Source organism: Barbus barbus (assembly GCF_936440315.1).
Source record: "Barbus barbus genome assembly, chromosome: 40".
Lineage (NCBI taxonomy): Eukaryota > Metazoa > Chordata > Actinopteri > Cypriniformes > Cyprinidae > Barbus > Barbus barbus.
The window spans coordinates 22,847,277-22,867,581 of NC_136718.1; the positions used below are offsets into that span (position 1 = coordinate 22,847,277).

Sequence of the window (20,305 nt, forward strand, 5' to 3'; positions counted from 1 at the left end):
GGCCTGTCATCATGATTAAACTGATTCAATTAAGGTCGAAGCGCAGAAAAGGCAACAGCATTAAGTCTTGAAAATGAGACAGATTTTACGGCCTCAGGAAACAACTGAAGATGTGAAGAACACGGAGTGCTCCTGCTCACCCTGTCTGGCTGTGTATTCATTGTCTTCTATGAGTCGAGCGAGGCCGAAGTCAGCCACTTTACACACCAGGTTATCACCCACCAGGATATTGGCAGCCCTGAGGTCCCTGTGCACATAGTTCATTCTTTCCACGTACGCCATTCCAGAGGCGATCTGAGGACAACACAAAATTATAACGCCGCTGGGCTCAGTGCCGCCCTCCAGGGTATCCACAGAATAGAAACAGATTCATATACATTATGAAGACAATGACAGCGGCGCTTGGTCATGCAAAAACCGCCACCATAATGCTGTTTTTAGTGATGTACTCTACAGTATTCAAGCCTCTAAATATAGCTCCTCCAATACATGGTTATATAGATTTTTATTACTCTATGAGTGTTTAATTTAATTACATTTATGAATTTGGCAGACACTTTTATCCAAAGTGACATGCATTGCTTTCAAGATAATGACTTGGTGCTGTGCTGAACAGTTTGAGCTACAGGAACTACATTTTATCTATTTATTGCAAATTTATATAATGTTTCAGAGCAGCCAAGAGTCATTGCTATTGTTATGTAATGGCAGTTTCATGTTTAATACAGTGGGTTGTAAGATTCTATATCAAAAATTCTAACTAAAATTGATTTGTGGCTATTTTAGTCACTCTTGGAGTCATGAAAAAAAAAAATTATATATATACACATATACATATCAAAATATTATTTTTATTAAAGTAAATAATACTTTTTCTACAGCAGTTTTGTGGTCATGAAAATGTGTTCAGTTCCATAGTATACATAAATTAAAATAACTGTTTCAATATATTCAATTGGAAAACAGTTATTTTAATTTGCAATAATATTTCATAATATTACTTTTTTTTTACTGTATTGTTTTAAATCAAATAAATGCAGCCTTGGTGAGCAGATGTCGTCTTTCAAAACATCTCACAGCACCCAAACGTTTGATCAGTAACGTAAATTTTCTAACATAACGTTTCCAATTATATTACTTTTTATTTAAGTTTCAAAACTGTTTTAAGTTTATTTTCCTTTGTGATTTCATTACTAGATATCCTATCATATAATGTCAGTCTGAAAGTACCTGAGAGGCCATATCCACAAGCTGAGGCAACCGCAGCATTTTCCCCATGTCACCCTTCAGGAAATCCAGCAGACTTCCTGTGAAAGCAGAAATCACAGCGTCACATCTCCATTCACACTTTACTGGCAGACCTTACCACAAAGCAGCTAACATCCAGATGTTATGCTCCATTTACACATCTTACAGCCAGTTCTGGTTTCTCAGACATTTTTAGCCCAATATAGTTCCCTGGATCTCTGTACTGACCTTGTCCCATGTACTCAGTGACTATGTAAATGGGCTCCTCTGAGACGACGGCGTAAAGCTGCACCAGCTTCTCGTGCCGGAGTTTCTTCATCACCTGCGCTTCCTGCAGGAAGGCCTCAGGAGACATAGTGCCAGTCTTCAGGGTCTTGATGGCCACGCGTGTCGTGCCGTTCCAAGTTCCTGATGGGAGAAAAAGACACTGTGAATGCTTTGCTTGCATCATTACACAGCTGTGGCATATTTGTGGCCTTGGCCCACAAACCAGTCTTAAATTATGGGGTATATTTGTAGTAATAGCCAAAAATACATTGTATGGGTCAAAATTATCCATTTTTCTTTTACGCCAAAAATCATTAGGATATTAAGTAGAGATTATGTTCCATGAAGATATTTTGTAAATTTCCTACTGTAAATATATTAAAACTTAATTTTTGATTAATAATATGCATTGCTAAGAACTTCATTTTAACAACTTTAAAGGCGATTTTCTCAATATTTAGATTTTTTACACCCTCAGATCCCAGATTTTCAAATAGTTGTATCTCAGCCAAATATTGTCCTATCCTAACAAACCATACATCTATTTAAAGCTTTTAGATGCTGTATAAATCCCTATTTCGAAAGATTGACCCTTATGACTGGTTTTGTGGTCCAGGGTCACATTTAACTCATAAAGCTTTGGTTTTTGATAGAGGGAAGTTGAATGAAGAAGTCTTACCCATCCAGACCTCTCCGAAGCAGCCCTGGCCCAGTTTGACGTCCAGTCTTAGAGAGTCCCGTGGGATCTCCCAGGCGTCCCGTGCCAGGCCCTGAGTCTGAGGCTTCAGCACGGGACACACTTCAGTCAGACAGTGGCACAGGCCGTCTGCGTGCTCTGTGACGGACACCGACAGAAAGGAGTGCATTTGTTTTTTTGTTAAAATTTTGCATTGTCACAATCTTTCCTTTTTTTTTCGAAAATGGGTAGTTCTAGCTCATTCTGATTTTATATTAATGCACAAAGATGCTTTTATTGCAGAATTAAAATTAAAAATGGCAATGTAACTAAATTAAAAAGTTTAAATTTAATTATTATTAGTCAAATCTTTATTAAAAAATTATATATACATTATTAAATAATTTAAAATAAATAATAAATTAAAATAGAATAAAAAAAATAAGTAAATACTTATACAACTTACTATATAATACTTTAACTTATTCTAACTTAATAAACAATTTAATCAACCACATCAACAAAGTTGATGTTTTTTTACATTATTATTATTATTATTATTATTATTATTATTATTATTATTATATACACACACACGCATATACACACAAAATTTTTCTGAAATATATACATGCATGTGTGTGTATTTATACATAATATGTGTGTGTATACTGTGTATGTTTTTTAACTAAACAAAAATGTTTATTTTGGATGCGATTAATCCCGATTAATCGTTTGACAGCACTAATAAAAATGCATATAAATATCATTATTATTATTTTAGGTAATAATAATCATAATAATAGTAATAGTAATAATAATAATAATAATAATCATCATAATAATAATAATAATAACTACATTCATTTTTTAATTAACAATAAACATAACATACCTTAAATGTATTATAATTGTTGCATTATTATTTTCAATAATAATAAACAAAAAATACACACTATTATTATTATTATTATTATTATTGATAATAAGTAATAATATTAATACAAAATAATAACATTAATAACTTATAAATAACAAATATAGTTGAAAAATATGGTAAACATTTATTATTTCATCTTTCTCTTGCAGGGTTTTAGGGCCTATTAACACTACTTTTAGGGCAACATAAGAAGCAATGGATAAATTATTATCTATTTGCTTTATGCAATTTTTTTTATTTATAGTTCTAACGGTCTTTTTATTTTGCAAAACTCAAGTTCCCACTTCCAGAAATACCAGTCTGTATCACTTCCCTTCACAAACAATCAGAAAGAAGCAGGTGTGTATGAGAAAGCGACTCACGGCGGTAGTGGTTGACCAACTGCTGTAAAGTACTGAACTGTGTGCGTGACGTGATGTAAAATCCCCCGCTGTCCAGCTTCCTGATCTTGTAATGTTTGACATTTAGACCCTTGATGTTGTCGTAATCCAGAACAGAAAGACAGTAGGCACCTAAACAACCACAAAGAACACATTTGAGAGGTGAACTGGATGACATGGATGGCACTAACAAACATTTAGATTGGAGACTCTTAGATTATGATGGGTGCCAGATTCTACACTTTTGTAGGATTTTATTTTTCCCTGAAATCAACTAAACTGAGCAAAAACGTGCATTTGGTGCATTCGTTTCTTCCTTTCTGTTGTAGTTTCTGGTCCCCATTGACTTCCATGGTATTTCTTTCCCATACTATTGAAGTCAATGGCTACCGTCAACTGTTTGGCTACCAACATTATTAAAAAATATCTTGATTCTGGGGCCTATTTCATAAAACAAGTTTACCAAACACTGTGTAGAATGGTCTGTAGAGGGCGCTGTGGTGTGGTCATTACACACATTCATTCATTCTGTCTGTCTGTCACTTGCTAGCTCGTTCCCACCCCGGCCTCGTCTCTCTGGGGTTTGACTCATCTTCAGTCTCTCTTGGTCTCTCCGCGAGCTTCTCGCTGATGGTATGAGCTGTGTGCTATGGCTCGCGGTTATACGCTTGACCTACTTCTCGCTCTTCATCCCTACAAGCACTTCTCTGACCTTCGTATTCTGTCGTGCGCAGCCATATGCACTCTTTACATATCATCTCAGATGAACATTGTTTGTGTAAACGGCCATATATGGAGCATGGATCTTTAGTGTTTAGAGAGGGAGAGAGGCTGCAGGGAGGAGATGACAAATGACAAACTGACAGCAGAAAAGGGGAATTCAACTGAACATGCACTTTGCTCTGATCCGAAATCCTAAAATGCAACTTCCTCAATGTACACACATGCATGAGCAATTTCCTCCAAACTGGTGTTGGTTCTTTGTCGTCGCTGCCTTTTTTAATGGTTTCTTTATTATGCAACTGTTACAGTAGCTGTGGTCTCTGAATTTGACTGGCTGAGAAGCAACAGCACTGGAAATGTTTTATTTGAGAGATGCTTTCGTTAAAAAAAAAAGAAAAAAAGCAAAATCACATTTGATCAGTTTTTGCATTCCCTGGGATGTTGAGCTCTTGACCCTGATGTTATGAGTGCCAAGCTCTACTGTTTGAGCTACAGGAAAGAACTGAGTTTCATTCCATAGATGCCATTCTGACACAATTTTCCATTCATCCCTGCAGTTTGGCCTTTGAATCAACACTGTGACACCAGACGAAGGATAATTACAAAATATAAATTGTCTATTAATTCACAAAACTGTGGTTGCTTGGCAACAGTAAACAGAATTAAAGTTAAAAAAAATTTTTATCTAAATTAAAATAATTGTATTATTGTTATTATTAATTATTATTATTATTATAATTATTTAAAATTAATAAACAATATAAATTATAAATAATTTATTTGCTATAGTAGTAATAATAATACAATTATTTGTATATTTAATAATAAATAAAACATAACATTTTGTGATTTTTATGGTGTTATATGGATTTATATATTTAATATACTGTGTACGACATATTTTGGGGTTTTTGCTTTGCTCCTTGTTTTATGTGGATATAATTGTAATATTTTTTTATGTTAATAATACATTTAATCAAATATTTTATTGTGCTTATTAATGGAATATTATATGTAATATACTGTGTATGCCGTATATTTGTGTTTTTTGCTTCGCTCCTTTTAGTTTTATGTGGATATAATTTTAATAATTATTTTTATTTTAATATTAAATTAATAATAAATAAATAAAATATTTTATTGTGCCTTTGAATTGATTTATATATTTAATATAATGAGTATGTCGTATATTTTTGTTTTTTGCTATGCTCCTTTTTTGTTTTTTAATTTTAATAATTGCCTATTTATGTACATTTTGATTTCAGGACGACTTGTAACACTGTCCAGGGACTACAGAAGAAAAATATCCTTTGGGTTAAACCTGGTGCATTTACAGAAATATTTATTAATGTGCACTGTCCCTGTGCACAAAAATAAATAAATAAAACCTAACTTATAAGTAGATCAAATAAATAAAAAGTGTAAATAAATAAAAAGAGTTTAGAGTTTGTACTGTTCGCATTCATTCACCTTTGGTTGTCTCGCTCTCTCTGACCAGGAAAGTTCCTCTCCTGTTTTCCAGACTCAAGAGGAGCCGCTCAGAGTCCCTGCGTGTGATCTTTCCAAAGTACCATCTGGAGAGAGATGAAGAAAAAGAAAAAGAAAGAGAGACCGTGTGTATTTAGAGTAAGTAATCACATGTAACATTGTATCAGAGACACACAGTTGGCCAGAAATACAGCTTATGCTGGTTCACAGACAGAACTGCCATCCCATTGTGCAAACATGTACACCACCATTCAAAAGTCTAGTGTCTGTAAGAATATACTTACCAAGGATGCATTTATTTATTCATATTTTGAAATATTACAATAATTTTTTTTTTTATATATTTGAATCAATGTTAAAATGTAATTTATTCCTGTGATGCAATGCTGAATTACTCCAGTCTTCAGTGTCACATGATCCTTCAGAAATCAGTCTAATATACTGATTTGCTGCTCAACAAACATTTCTTGTTATTATCAATGTTGAAAGCAGCTGTTAAATATACTTTTAAATAAATTTTTTCAGGATTTTCTGATAAACAGCATTTATTTGAACTTTAATTTGATTTTCCTACTCTTAGTTCCAGTAGCGATAAAACGATGATTTTTGGGATTCATGACCAACTCGGTGACATTTAGTGTCCATAAATCAGCACAGTTTGTTGTTAGCTGCTGCGCTCTCTCAGAGTCTTACCTTTTCTCCAGAGTCAATCTGAGATGACTGGCAAGGCAAGGGTGGAAAAATGAGTCATTATAGGTTTTCAAAGGAGTGCTTGTGTGTATTTGTTTAATGCGGCAGTCGACGGAGCAACCGCGCGTGTGCGTATCAGGAAAAATGACCAGAATACGAACAGGACAGACAATAGTAGAGGGGCCGCCTGAGGCAAACACTGACGTACTTTGCTCAGTCAAGAAGGAAAATGTTTTTGGGCCACCAGTGTTTTTTCTTTCTAACTGATCGAGTTGATGGAGAGACTTCATTGCAGATAATGGAGGAGGGCGAAAGAGCAAAACCATGAGGGGAAATATGAAGGACTCAAAGGTCAGACCGGAAGGAGAAAGAGAGGGGCGAGAATGAATCATTCTGTTAGTAACGTCACAAGGGTTGAGCATCAGTGTTATTTTAGTGTCATTGAGAGAATAGAGTTTAATAATAGTCTGAATTTAGGTTTTTTTTTTTTATTGTAATAGTTCTTATTTTTGTATATTTTCAATTTTTGCTAAAGTTTTAGTAATTGTGTTGTGTGTTTGTCATTTTTATTTTTTATGTCTTTATAGTGTTTATTCATTTATATTTCTAATTGTTTTAATACATCAAGTCAAATGAAAATTAGAACTGTTTCCTTGGAGAGATTGAGAGGGAGAGGGAGAGAGAGAGAGAGACAGACGGACAGATAGTTGACAGACAGACAGACAGACGGATAGATAGATAGACAGACGGATGGATAGATACATGGACAGATGGGTAGATAGTTGACAGACAGACAGTATTCACATGCTTATTGTTTTTGTTTGCACTGCAATTGCTTTATAATTGCTTTTCAAGCATGTGATGCTCCTGTCATTTGTATTTAGACACACCTGTGGCAAGTAACAGGTGTGAGCAATATAGTAATCACACTTGCAACCAGTTAAAATGGAGAAAAGTTGACTCAACCTTTGTGTTGTTTGTCATACTGAGCATTGACAAAAGAAAGTAGTGTAAAGAGTTGTCTAGATTTTAGGAAAAAAAAAATTGTGGAAAAACATGGACAATCAAGGCTACAAGTCCATCTCCAGAGATTTTTATGTTTCTGCGTCCACTGTGCGCTATATCATCAAGAGGTTTACAGCCCATGGCACTGTAGCTAACGAATGGTGGATAAAGAACCCCGATTAACTTCCAAACAAATTCAAGCTGATTTGCAGACACAGGGTACAACAACGTCAACTCGCACTATCCGTCGCCATCTGAATGAAAAGGGACGCTATGATAGGAGACCACTGCTGACACAAAGGCATAAAAAAGCAACATTGGAGTTTGCCAAAATGTATGTGACAAAACCACAATACTTCTGGGAGAACATACTGTAGACAGATGAGACCAAAGTAGAGCTTTTTGGTAAAGGACATCATGGGACTGTTTACAGATAAAGAAATGAGGCCTTCAAAAAAAAAAAGAAAACAGTCGTTACTGTCAAACATGGTGGAGGTTCAAAGATGTTTTGTGGTTGCTTTGCTGTTTCTGGCACTGGATGCCTTGACTGTGAACGGTATCATGAAATATGATGATTACCAAAGAATTTTAGGGCGCAAGGCAGTGGCCAGTGTCAGAAAGCTGCGTCTCCCCTACAGGTCATGGGTCTTCCAGCAGGACAGTGACCCGAAACACACTTCAAAAAGCACTCAGAAATGGTTACAAACAAAGTGCTGGAGAGTTCTGAAATGGCCAGCAATGAGTCCAGATCTGAATCCCATAAAACACCTGTGGAGAGATCTCAAAACAGCAGTTGGGAGAAGGCATCCTTCAAATCTGAATGACCTGGAGAAATTTGCAAAAGAAGAGTGGTCCAAAATTCCAGTAGAAAGGTGTAAGAAACTCATTCATGGTTTCAGGAAGCGATTGATTTCAGTTATTTTTTCTAAAGGGGGTGCTACCAAATATTAAGTTAAGGGTGCCAATAATTTTAGATTAGATTAAGATAGATAGACAGACGGATAAATAGTTTACAGACACATAGACAGACAGACAGACAGACAGATGGATAAATAGTAGATAGATAGATAGCAGACAGACAGATGGATAAGTAGTTGACAGACAGACAGACAGACAGATAGCAGACAGACAGACAGACGTACTAAAATACTCTGCAGAACAGTTTGTTCATGAATCATCACTCATGAAACACTTCAGAGTCAGATCTTTTTCAACACAGAACAAGTGACTCATGAGCCGGTTCTTTTTGATGAATCAGTTTTGCGACTCACGAATCAGTCAAGGCGGTTAGAAAATTAACATTCACTTCACTGACTCAACTGCCGACTCCTAACAAATTGAAATAAGTGGTAAAATTCTCTTTCAGCTATTGTTTTGGTTAGTAAAAGAATCATCAATGAGGACCTAGAATCATGCTCCGCTGAACTGAGAGATCTGACATCACAATGAAGGGAATAAAAATGCAAACCAGAGGATTCACACAGGGAGGAGAACAGTAAAGAAAAGGAGAGAAAGAGGAGGAGGAGGAAGAGGATTTACTCTTCAGCCTGGATGGAATCAGATGGTGCCACGTAATTGCTGGGAATGTATCCACTCTCCCCTGTTGTCAGCGAGCGAGCCAGCCACCAGTCGCCTTCCCTAAGACGGCAGAAAACACACACATAATACACCTGCAGTTTGACTCACATTCACATATTTGGTGACACATTCAATACGGCTTTCTTACCCGCCCAAAACAAACACCCTGAGATTACATCTGTGGTATCATTCCTGTTTTATAATCCATGAAATGAGCCATGAGAATGCAGACAAAGCTGCTCTAAAGACATTAACCGCCTGCACTGCCAAATTATTCATAAATGAAAATGCATTTAAAGGGATAGTTCACTTCTCCCAAAATAAACAGTCATCATTTACTCACCCTCATGTTGTTCCAAACCCATATTACTTACTCTTACTACTGTATATCTTACTACTGTATCTCGTTCCTCTCATATGGATCGCATAATTATACATACTAGATACACAGACAGACAGACAGCCAGACGGACAGATGGACAGACAGATGGACAGACAGATGGACAGACGGATAGACAGACGGACGGACATACAGACAGAGACAGACAGACGGACATACAGACAGAGACAGACAGATAGACAGACGGACAGACAGACGGACGGACGGACAGAGACAGACAGAGACAGACAGACGGACAGACAGACATACAGACAGAGACAGACAGACGGACAGACAGACAGACAGACAGATAGACAGACAGACAAAGACGGACGGACATAGACAGACAGACGGACAGAGACAGACAGGCAGACAGACAGACAGACAGACAGACAGACAGACAGACAGACAGACAGACAGACAGACAGACAGACAGACAGAGACAGACAGACACAGAGAGACAGACGGACAGAGACAGACGGACAGAGACAGACAGACAGACAGACAGACAGATAGATAGATAGATAAGTGTTGCAAAGAGGCAGAAAATTTCCAGTATATTTCTGGAAACCTTACAAAATTTCACAAAAAAAAAAAAAAAAAAAAAAAAAGGTTGGAAAGTTTCCAGAAATTTACTGTAAAGTTCCCACCCATTTGCAATCCTGCTTTTGATCAATTTAATGCTTCCTTGGTGAATAAAAGTATTGATTCCTTTTAAAAAGTAAATTCCATGCTATATGCCTTAATTATGTGTAAAGGAGCAGCACAAGCATTCATCAAAATACCTCTTTATTCTAGTTCTATAAAAGAAAGAAAATCATATGGATTTGGAATGATGGGGTGAATTATTTACTACAAAACTGGTGGATTTATCAAAAAGGGAGTCATCTGTCTGGGCCTCTATTGTCTGGGAGTCTTGATAGGTTTTTAATAATAGATGTTGTGTTTTAGTGTGAGCTGTGGGGTTTCAGACTGTGACTCCCTCCCTAAGCTAAAGTAATATCATCCATTTATCATCTTCATCCATCGCCAAGACATGCTGACCGGACACAAACCTCTTCAAATCTCTGAGCTACTGTCATTGAACGCAATTAAAACATAACCGCTCCAGTGAAAACAATGACATACAGTATATACACAGATGGGCACATATTCATATTCTTACAACGCAAATATATTATTCATACACAGCGTACCATTCAAAATTCAGATGTTAATGAATTATTTATGTATGAAAAGGCATAAAAACAGTGATTCTGATAAGCAGGGTAACTCAGAGGAGACTGCAATGAGGCTACAATTGAGGAAAAATTTATGTAGAAAACACTGTACACCTAACATTTATACACCTAACTAACTTACGAAAAAGTCTACTTTTAATGTTACATTTTAAAACCATTATGCACCTACTACAATATCAAAATTTGGTCAAAACAGCACTATTGCTATTAGTATGCTAGTGTATAACTATATAATATTAACTATAAAAACTTTTTAGCATTTCATTTTTCGGTCCCACTTTATATTAGGTGGCCTTAACTACTATGTACTTGCATTAAATTAATCATTTGGTACAATGCACTTATAGTGTACATACATGCTTTTACATTGTACTTATATTTTTAAACATACCTATATGTAATTATATCTGTAATTAATTTCTGTAATTACATTTATAATTACACTGTTGACCCATCCCTTACACCTTAACCCACCCTTAAACCTACCCATACCACCAAACCTGTCCCTAACCTTACCCGTATCCCACCTCAATAGCAGCAAAAGTGTTTTGCAATACAGTATGAACACAATAAGTACATTGTACTTATTTTTTGATGTAAGTACATAGTAGTTAAGGCCACCTAATATAAAGTGTGACCCATTTTTCAATTTGCAGGGCGATTTTTTTTTCTCAATTAAATAGAATGACCTCTGGAATGACAACAAGTTAGCTAAACTGAAAATGTAGCCAATAGACTTTGGTCTGCATTTGTACTATGTTAACTTTGCTAAATGCTAAATATCTGAGCTGTCTGAACATTTTTTTTTAAGTTTATTAATTTATATGAACATGAAATCAAGCCTCACCTTGATATCATCTGCTGTATATGCTATAGTGTACTATACAGCAACATAGTGTTGGCTGAAATCATAGTCTGGCCAGTGTGAAATCCATGCGGGCCAGATGTGGGCTGGATCTGGGCCAACACTGCTTGCTGTCTGGGTAGTGTACTAGTGTAGCATTGCATATGTGCTAAAAATATATGCATAGGCATTTAGTCTTTCATTTTGTGGGGGGTATACAGATTTCTGTCAAATAAAATGATCTCTAGAATGAGAACGACAACTAGCAAGTTGGCTAAACATACCCATTAGCCTTTAGTTTACATTTTAAATATGGTACTTTAGCTAAATGCTAATGCTTTCTGAACATTATTGTTTTAAATTGCCACATCAACACTTAACTTAACTGAACTTTTGTGGATTTTAGTCCACGTCTGTTAGCTTTGAACTCGTATAGTGAACTTGAATGTGCACTATTTTTTTTATATATTTCATATACGCATTTAATCTTTCAATTTGTGAGGTGTACATGGATTTTTGTCCAATAAAATTATCTTTGGAATGAGAAAGAGAACTAGCAAGTTAGCTAAACTAAAAACGTAGCATGCAGCCTTTAGTTTACAATTTTACTATGCTAATTTAGCTAAATGCTAATGATTTTTTGACATTGCTGCTTTTGGCTTCATTCACTATGTCCCCATGAAATCAAAAACAGACTTCAGTGGGTTTTAGAGTCATATTTAGGCCAACTATATGCTACTTTACTCCCACTAAAGCCATGAGTTTATATGTTTGCTATTTAAAAAAGGGACACGTGGACATGTTCCTGTGACAACTTCCGGTTTAACAGAAACTATGTGTCAACATAAGAAAGAAAATGTTATATTTGATATGATTTCCATCGTTCTATGACTTATGCGCTATTCTAGCACAGCATACAGTACAGATACAATAGCATGGGAATTAGCATGTAGCCTAAGCAAATGTAAAGGAACAATGGATAATACACCAGAGGACCATCCACAAAGTCAACGTGAAGGACAAATGTAAAATGGTCGTGAGTGAGCCAGTTATGAGGAGGTGTGACACTATTTCTAGACCACTTCCACAGTCTCTAGAAAGTCAGGACAAATCTCAGGTGGACAAGCAAATAGAGAAATGACACACAAACGCACACACACACAGAAAATGGAAACTGAAAGCAAGAGCAACTTTACCAACCTGGGGTTCAACTTTCTCCTACATAAACGAGCGAGAGCGTGTAGAGGAAAAACACAGAGGAGATGTGAAGTGTTTGGACATTAAAAGCAGAAAAAGCAGAAGCTACAAACATCCCACAGTCTTACTGAAGACTGACTGAAGGTCAGCTGCAGCAATGATGCACTGAAAACACAGCATTTATCCAACTCATCATCAGTCAAGTACTAAAAATATGGAAAACAATTACTGTAATGTGTGTTTGATTACCTCTGCTGACACACGACTCACAAGGTCCCAGCGATAAGCCGGAGCAGCTTGGTGATTTTGTTAAAAAGCTGATTACTTTATTATCAGGGGCTTCTGGGAAGGGTTATGGACAGCGGTGGGGATTGCTTGTGGTTTAATGGGTGAATCTCATGAAAACATCCGGGTTTTTTTTAACCCAAACTGTTCAAACACCCCAAAATTGGTCTTAACCACAACACTATTTTGGTAACCTGTTTTAATGTTTAAAAAAAAAAAAAAAAAAAAAAAGACAATTAAGTATGCTTCATTTCAAGTCTAATATGACTGAAAGTAATGACTCCAGCTCATAATGAATCATATGCTAATTTGGATTAAATTCATTCAGTGAATGATTCATCAGACATCTTCAAACTGATAATCTGCACAATTCATAAATTACTCATAGGAGTCATTCTTTCATGAAAACAAAATACATATGCATATATGCCATTTAAACGTTTGGGGTTGGTAACATTTTTCTTTTTAAATAAATTAATACTTTTATTTGACAAGGACACAATTAATTGTTCAAAAGTGACATTAAATATATTTCAAATAAACGCTTAAAAATATTAATTATTAAAAAATATAAGCTGTGCCCAAAAAAATACTAAAAGGGGTTATATGATGCGATTTCTTGTTTTCCTTTTCTTTAGTGTGTCATGTAGCTGTTTGTGCATGTATAAGATCTGCAGAGTTACAAAGTGTTCCACAAAAGGATTTAGTCTATCTAAAAGAGAAGGCTGAACCAGACCGGGCTAAAGCGCCTCATTAAAACACGCCCCCACGTCTACGTCACGATGTGGAAATATTTGCGTAATGCTGCCCAAATGTTCATGCAAAGAAAGAAGGCGTGGTTTCAGTAACTGCAGTAGTGTTGATGCAGCCGTGTCAGGGAGACACTGCGTGTGTTTCTATGCAAAATCAAAAGCACTTTATTTGGGCTTCAATTCTGACTTTGCTATGACAATCTGGTGCTTCTGAATCAGTGACTGTAAGTATCTTTTGTTATTGGTTTAAGTATTTGCTATTGACTATTCAAATGCAGAGTTTTGCACGTAACGTGTCGTGTGTGTGTGTGTGTGTGTGTGTGAGGGGAACATCACAGCGGAGTGTACAGCCTGTCAGAAATCGTCTTAACCGTGGCTTGTGTACTGCAAATACATACGAGCATCATCTCAGTATCTGCCACGCGACTCTGTTCCCCTTTCAGGCTTGAACTGATAAAAAAAAATTTGAAAGCTGAAGCTCGCGATTATGGAAAGGGGCGTTGCATTTCCGACGCGTGCTGGTTGTGTCCGGCCAATCACAATGCACTGGGTCAGTTGGGCAATCAAAGCAGACTGAGCTTGTCGGAAGGAGGCGCTTTGTAGAAAATGATGCTTTTGAGAGAGGCGGGGCATAGAGGAACTACAATAATGTACAGTATTTGAAAAATAATGTGTTTTTTGAACATTAAAGCACGTCAACATATTCTGTTACACCAAATAATGATCTTTAAAATAGCATCATATGACCCCTTTAAGGCGTAAAATTTAAACAATTTTAAAATAAGCAAAATTTAGTTGTCATCACATAAATTACATTTAATATATATTTAAATAGAAAACATTTAAATTGCAATATATTTCACAATATTACGGTCTAAAAAAAGGTTTATTTTCAGGACAATTTAATACCAGTTAATCACATTTCTCATTACTGTGTAGAAGTTTTACTTCTGGTTTTTTGTTTGTAAATCCCATTATTTCTCATTACTGTAATACACTAATTTGTTCAGTGCTACAAAGATCAAGATTAAATTCAAAATTTGTATGAATAAAACAGTATAATGAAATAAAAATGACAATTTGTGAGGAACAGCTGCATAATTGTCATGAAATTGATTTCATAATATAAAAATTCTTAATGCTACTAAACACAGGCATCATTTTTATTCAGCAAAATATCCTCTCTCATTTCTTTCTTTTGATTCTGGGTTGAAATATGACCCGGCCATGTTTCGTTTCGAGAGATTCACCCATATACTACACTGCGTTGGGCCGGACATAAAAAAAAAAGAAAAAGAAAAAAAAAAAAGCAATTCCCCAGAAACCAGAGGATGTTTCTGAGAGTGTTTTTATTCTCCTAACAGTAGCGCTGTGCACTGGAATAAGGAAGTGAATCGCAGGTGTAGAAAGGAAGGAAAATGCTCCCTTTGGTCCGGGAGGGGAAGTGGAGGTAAAGACGTGCAGCTGAGCTTTTTTTGTGCGCACAGGAAGACCAAAAAAGGAATGCAGAGAACAAAAAGCCGTCATCTCCCACAAATACAGCGCCTTCAGAGGGAGCCAGTTCCTATGGTTACCAAAGAGGAAGAGGGGGGGGAGGGCTATGTGTGCTTGGGGGGGGGTTCGGCAGTCAGACAGATGAGAGATGTGAGTGTGTGTGTGTGTGTGTGTGTGTGTGTGGATGTCTGCATCAGTGGGTGTGTCTATTGCCCTCCGGAGCCCTGTTAATTTTGTGCAAATGTGTTTGTGTTTCCCTCTTACGTGTTATTGACAATCTGGAGTCGTTCTCCTTTCCTGAATGACAAATCAGAGGCGGTTCGTGACTCGTAGTCATACAAAGCCACAAATGTGGTCACGCCGCCTATGGAAAAATACAAGAGACAAACATAGAGCGTTATCTTGATGCATGCAATTCAAAAACTTCAGCAGGGAAATTATATTAACCTGAGTAATATAATGTAATGTTGGGTTTTCAATGAAAATGGGCATCTAAAACTAGTCTATGACTTGCACAGTTAGACTTTTGACTACCAGCATAAAGACTCTAAGTGGTTTATTTAGAATTTGTTGAATACTGGTCTATTAATTTGATGTTGAATTCATTCAAATCAGAGTTGTTATAGTTAATAACTAAAACTAAAATCATTAAAAAAAAAAAAAAAATTGTTACTTGAAATGAAATCAAATCAACAAAAATAATTAGTATTAAAAACAAATTTTATTAATTGAAAAATTAACATAAAAATAAATAACTTAAGAAATACTTGAAATTAAATGTATATTAAAAATAAATAATATAGAAAACATTTTATTGACTGAAATAAAATGTATATCAAATAAAAAACTTATTTTATTAATTGAGATAAAATAAATAAAACAATTAAAGATATTTATTTCAATTGGTTGCAAAGGCAACATTTCTCATTTTCATTTAGTTGGACAATGTACTAAAATAACTAAAACAGAAATAAAAATTTAAAACTATAAATACTATTCAGACATTTAACAAAAACTAATAAAAATGACAAACTACTAAAACTTAAATTACAATAAAAACAGAAAATATATAAATATAAAAAGTATTAATATCGGCCTATTATGATTATAATACTATAATAATATTATTACTAAATGCATACAAGTAAATTTACTTAATTATAAAACTTATTATTATTAATAAAAGCTTATTAATATTTGAACACGTAATGAAGTAATCTATAATGAGCCAGCAGTTTCCAAGAATGGTTGCATAGACAATATTGGATCATTTAGATTATTACGGACCAAAATGCTAAATGTTAACAGACTTTGTGGCCAAAATTCCAAATCATCAAAACCTAAAAAGTGCTAGTTATTTTGTGGACAAACTATGGTAAATACAGCAAGTGGTTTTCTACAGAAATTGCTTGGTAACATGCAAACACACATTTGTTTCCACAAAGACAGACAAAACTTCTGCATCCTGACTCTCAGAGATCCTGGAACACCAGCCAATCAGAATGGAGTTTGGAAAATCCCTGGTTATTTTTGTGTGCAGTATGCATCAGATGGTCCATTAAAAGGTCTGATGTGGCATCTTAGTCTTAACACTAAAAAAAGTCTACCTGTGAATCTCATTCATGGGACTTCAATTCATTGTTTGTCAAAACTGTCTGCACTTTTTATAATTTTATATACATAAATCTATAATGAGCCTAATTTACATAGAAAATAGGTGTGCTGAAAAAATGTTTTCCTGCACAAAACTGTTTAGTCAGTTCACTCTTCAGATGTCTTTGCTCATATCCGTTAACACTATAGTACCGAAAGTCAGCAGAAGCGTAAGGATGGTGATCAGACCGAGCTGCATTACCGGAAAGCGTGCCGACCCTGTGAGGAGACGTGATGCTGTTGTTCGAGTTCACGCCTCCAAACAGTGCCTGCTCCGCGTTGATGATGTTGGGCTGGGTGCCGCGTCTGGTGCCGTCCACCGGCGGACTCCGGTTGGGCGTGAAGGACGACTGGTTGGGACTGTGATGGTGTCCTCCGGTGCCGTCGTCCAGACTCCAGGAGCGCTGGCCGAGCTCTTTGGGTTTACTCTTGGCTCCGCCCATGGCCTAGGCCTGCAAAGAGACCCAAAACAACTTACAGTGCACTTACTACTAAAGTAGAGTAAAAATCAAGTAGTTTATTAAAAATTTAAAATAGTATACAATTAAAAATAATACAGAAAAAAAAGAAAAATGTGAATATTCAAATATGTATTTAATATTTATTTATATAAAATATAAATGTATTTATTCATTAAAATGTTATTTAAATCAATCAATAATCTATCTAAAATAAAATAATAAATCAATGAATAAACAATAAATACATTTGGATGGTTTATTAATCAGGTTCTCCAGTATTTGAAAACCAGTCTAGATTTTAACCACTATGCCACGCTACCTGTAACAACCCATTACATTCAAACCGTTGGACTTTTGACATGTTTTTTTTATATAAAATACATATTTTTTCAGAAAAATAACTTCCATGCAATTTGTTCCATTAAAACACTTCAAACGAATATTTGACCCCCTCTTTTTTCAGCGCTGCCGCTAGAGACCAGCCCGTTTTCATGATTTTTGCATGAAATTCATGAATTATTAACCAACGATGTATTCAAGCAACACTCTGCTATTCCTTAGTAACACAAATAAACAGTGATACTGGTGCACAGACATATCTTTATCTAGAGAAATATTCTAATCTCATTACTGCATATGAAAGAGACACTCTTCATCCACTATATTAAATGTCAGTCAGTTATTGGTTAATATTATCCAGAGGCTGCGTGGCTTAATGCATATTAGGCATCAAAGAGATTTCCGATAAGTGATTACACTTTGATTAAAGATTACAAAAACTTTTTTTGCATGCAAAAACATCCACTGATGAGTTATTCTCAATAAGGAATGCATATTAAAACAAAAATGTTCAATTTTATATTTGCTGTTAGAGGTTTTGCCTTAGCAAGCACGCTAATAAAAAGTCAAGAGATTCCTAAAAACGTACCAAAAACAATTAACGAATGCTTGGCATGTGAATGTCAGTTCACACAGGCAGATCTGATCAAAAGAAAATGGCCAACTGTGCGGCCCACAGTAGCCTGAGGTTGTGTTTAGTGCACTTTAACCTTGCTTCAGCCGAGTACAGGAGCGCTCAGCTGTTTCCGCTCACATACCAGTGACAGCCGCTGCAATACGATCCTCACAGACCCCCAACACACACACACACTCTTCCACATGTCATACTGTCCGTCTGCCAGCACACACATACTTTTTTTGAGGGACAGACAGAGACACTTTCCCATCCACCCACACAAACCTCTCTCAACACTTGCTTCCTTACAGCCCTCAACTCTCTGTAAACATGCAGAACAGGCCCCCGCTTGCCCACGGGACGATAAATTCTACAAAAACGAAAGTCTCTTTTCTCCAGGAACCCCAGCGGACCGGCAGCTCAGGGCAACCAGTCTCTTAGAGGAGCTGTTACAGGCCTGTCGGAGTGGAACTAATCTCAGCTGAGCAGTGTGAATGTGGGGTCAGAGCGCGGCCGAGGGCCCTGGAGCCCTGCAAGCTTTCACTAGAGACCTGCGCACTTCAGGTTCACTGGTGGTGACGCCAACCAAACAGTCTTAAGACTGGAGACATGAGGAAAGTGCTCAGATACATGCTCTATATACCATTAAAGACCTGCACTAACCTTGAAATTAGGAAATTTAAGTCATTTTTGCAGAAGATCTGTCCACATTGATTCCAAGTGATGCTGAATGAAATATGGTATTTACACAAACATTCTCATGTAAAACTGTGCAATGGCAGCTTTCTTTTCTTCACTCTTTGAAAAAAAAGCTCTGAATGAATCAAAGCACACAAAAAAGATTTGAAATGATAAAACAAAAACAAATTAACAAAAAAGAAAACATGAAATAAAAATTAAACAAAACAAAATATAAAAGACAAAAGGAAAAAATAAACTAAGAAAACAACAGAAAACAAAATAAAAAAAACAAACAAGACAAAACGTAAATAACAAAAGAAACAAAAAAAATGTATAAAGACAAAGAGGGGATAAAACTAACATAAAAAAAGAATCTAAAAAAGAAAAAGAAAACAGAAAACAATTAAAAAAGAAACAAAAAAGGTAAAGGAAAAGAGGAAAAAAAATGCAACAAAACACACAAAATAAAAATAACCCCCCCCCCCCCCCAAAAAAAAACAAAAAAAACAAAAACAAAAATCAACTAAAAATAAAATAAAGGGAAAAACACGCATAAACAAATAAATAAACAAGCCAAAATGTAATAACATCTGATCATCGGTCTGCCAATGCGTTCATTAGATTTCATTCATTTAGTTGTACCTGTCACAAATAAACCTTAATATATCTGATCGTTTTCACTTTACAAATATCCGTAGGGTTGTAACGGTGAGATTTTCACAGTATGATAATCATCTCAGAAAAAAAATCACCGTATATATTAAACAATAATTTTATCAGTAACAACGACTCTTAAAAGAATAAGAACAAGTGATTTGAGTGAACAAATCCTTTATTACAACAAACTTGAAACCATTTTAATGAAAGTATTGAAGTCTCCATTCTGAAAACAAATTATAAATTCATTTCGTTTAAAAAAAACAAATAGCCTCAAAAATAAAGCTCTACACCTTATGTACATCTATAATCACACTTTAACATTTTAATTTATGATTAAAAATGTTATCAAATTAAAATTTAACAACTTATATTTTTGGCAAAGTTCTGCAATGGTTAAAACATGGACAAACATGATATTTCTTAAAAATAATGTTTAAAGAAATTCATTATAAAGAATATTATTGTTGTTGTTATTATAACTTTGAAGTACATTGTACAATGCTCATATATTTGCCATAATTTCAAGTTTTATTTTGACGGGTTGTAGCAGACCTTTGAGTTTCAGAGTGTATTTGACAATGGTTTTTCTTAAACAAAACTAGGAAATATTTCTCAGAGCAGCTCTGCTGATGTTCATGTTTATGTAGACACTGCAAAACACCATTACTGTCATGCGTACTTCAGTATGTAGTAGATAAAACGGCGCCA

At 35.5% G+C, this 20,305-nt stretch overlaps 1 protein-coding gene across 1 annotated transcript in view; it reads right to left on the bottom strand.

Moving 5' to 3' along the window:
* The window catches only part of LOC306859416 (proto-oncogene tyrosine-protein kinase Src-like), a 58,297-nt gene that overhangs the window by 4,353 nt on the left and 33,639 nt on the right, over positions 1-20,305 (bottom strand). The window contains exons 2-10 of the mRNA XM_079400428.1: positions 17,043-17,292; positions 15,452-15,551; positions 8,957-9,055; positions 5,705-5,808; positions 3,494-3,643; positions 2,195-2,350; positions 1,477-1,656; positions 1,231-1,307; positions 141-294 (exon numbers count right to left, since the gene is read on the bottom strand). Coding sequence (XP_079256554.1) covers positions 141-294; positions 1,231-1,307; positions 1,477-1,656; positions 2,195-2,350; positions 3,494-3,643; positions 5,705-5,808; positions 8,957-9,055; positions 15,452-15,551; positions 17,043-17,283 — 1,261 coding nt within the window. The 5' untranslated portion in view covers positions 17,284-17,292. The remainder of the gene's footprint in view (positions 1-140; positions 295-1,230; positions 1,308-1,476; positions 1,657-2,194; positions 2,351-3,493; positions 3,644-5,704; positions 5,809-8,956; positions 9,056-15,451; positions 15,552-17,042; positions 17,293-20,305) is intronic.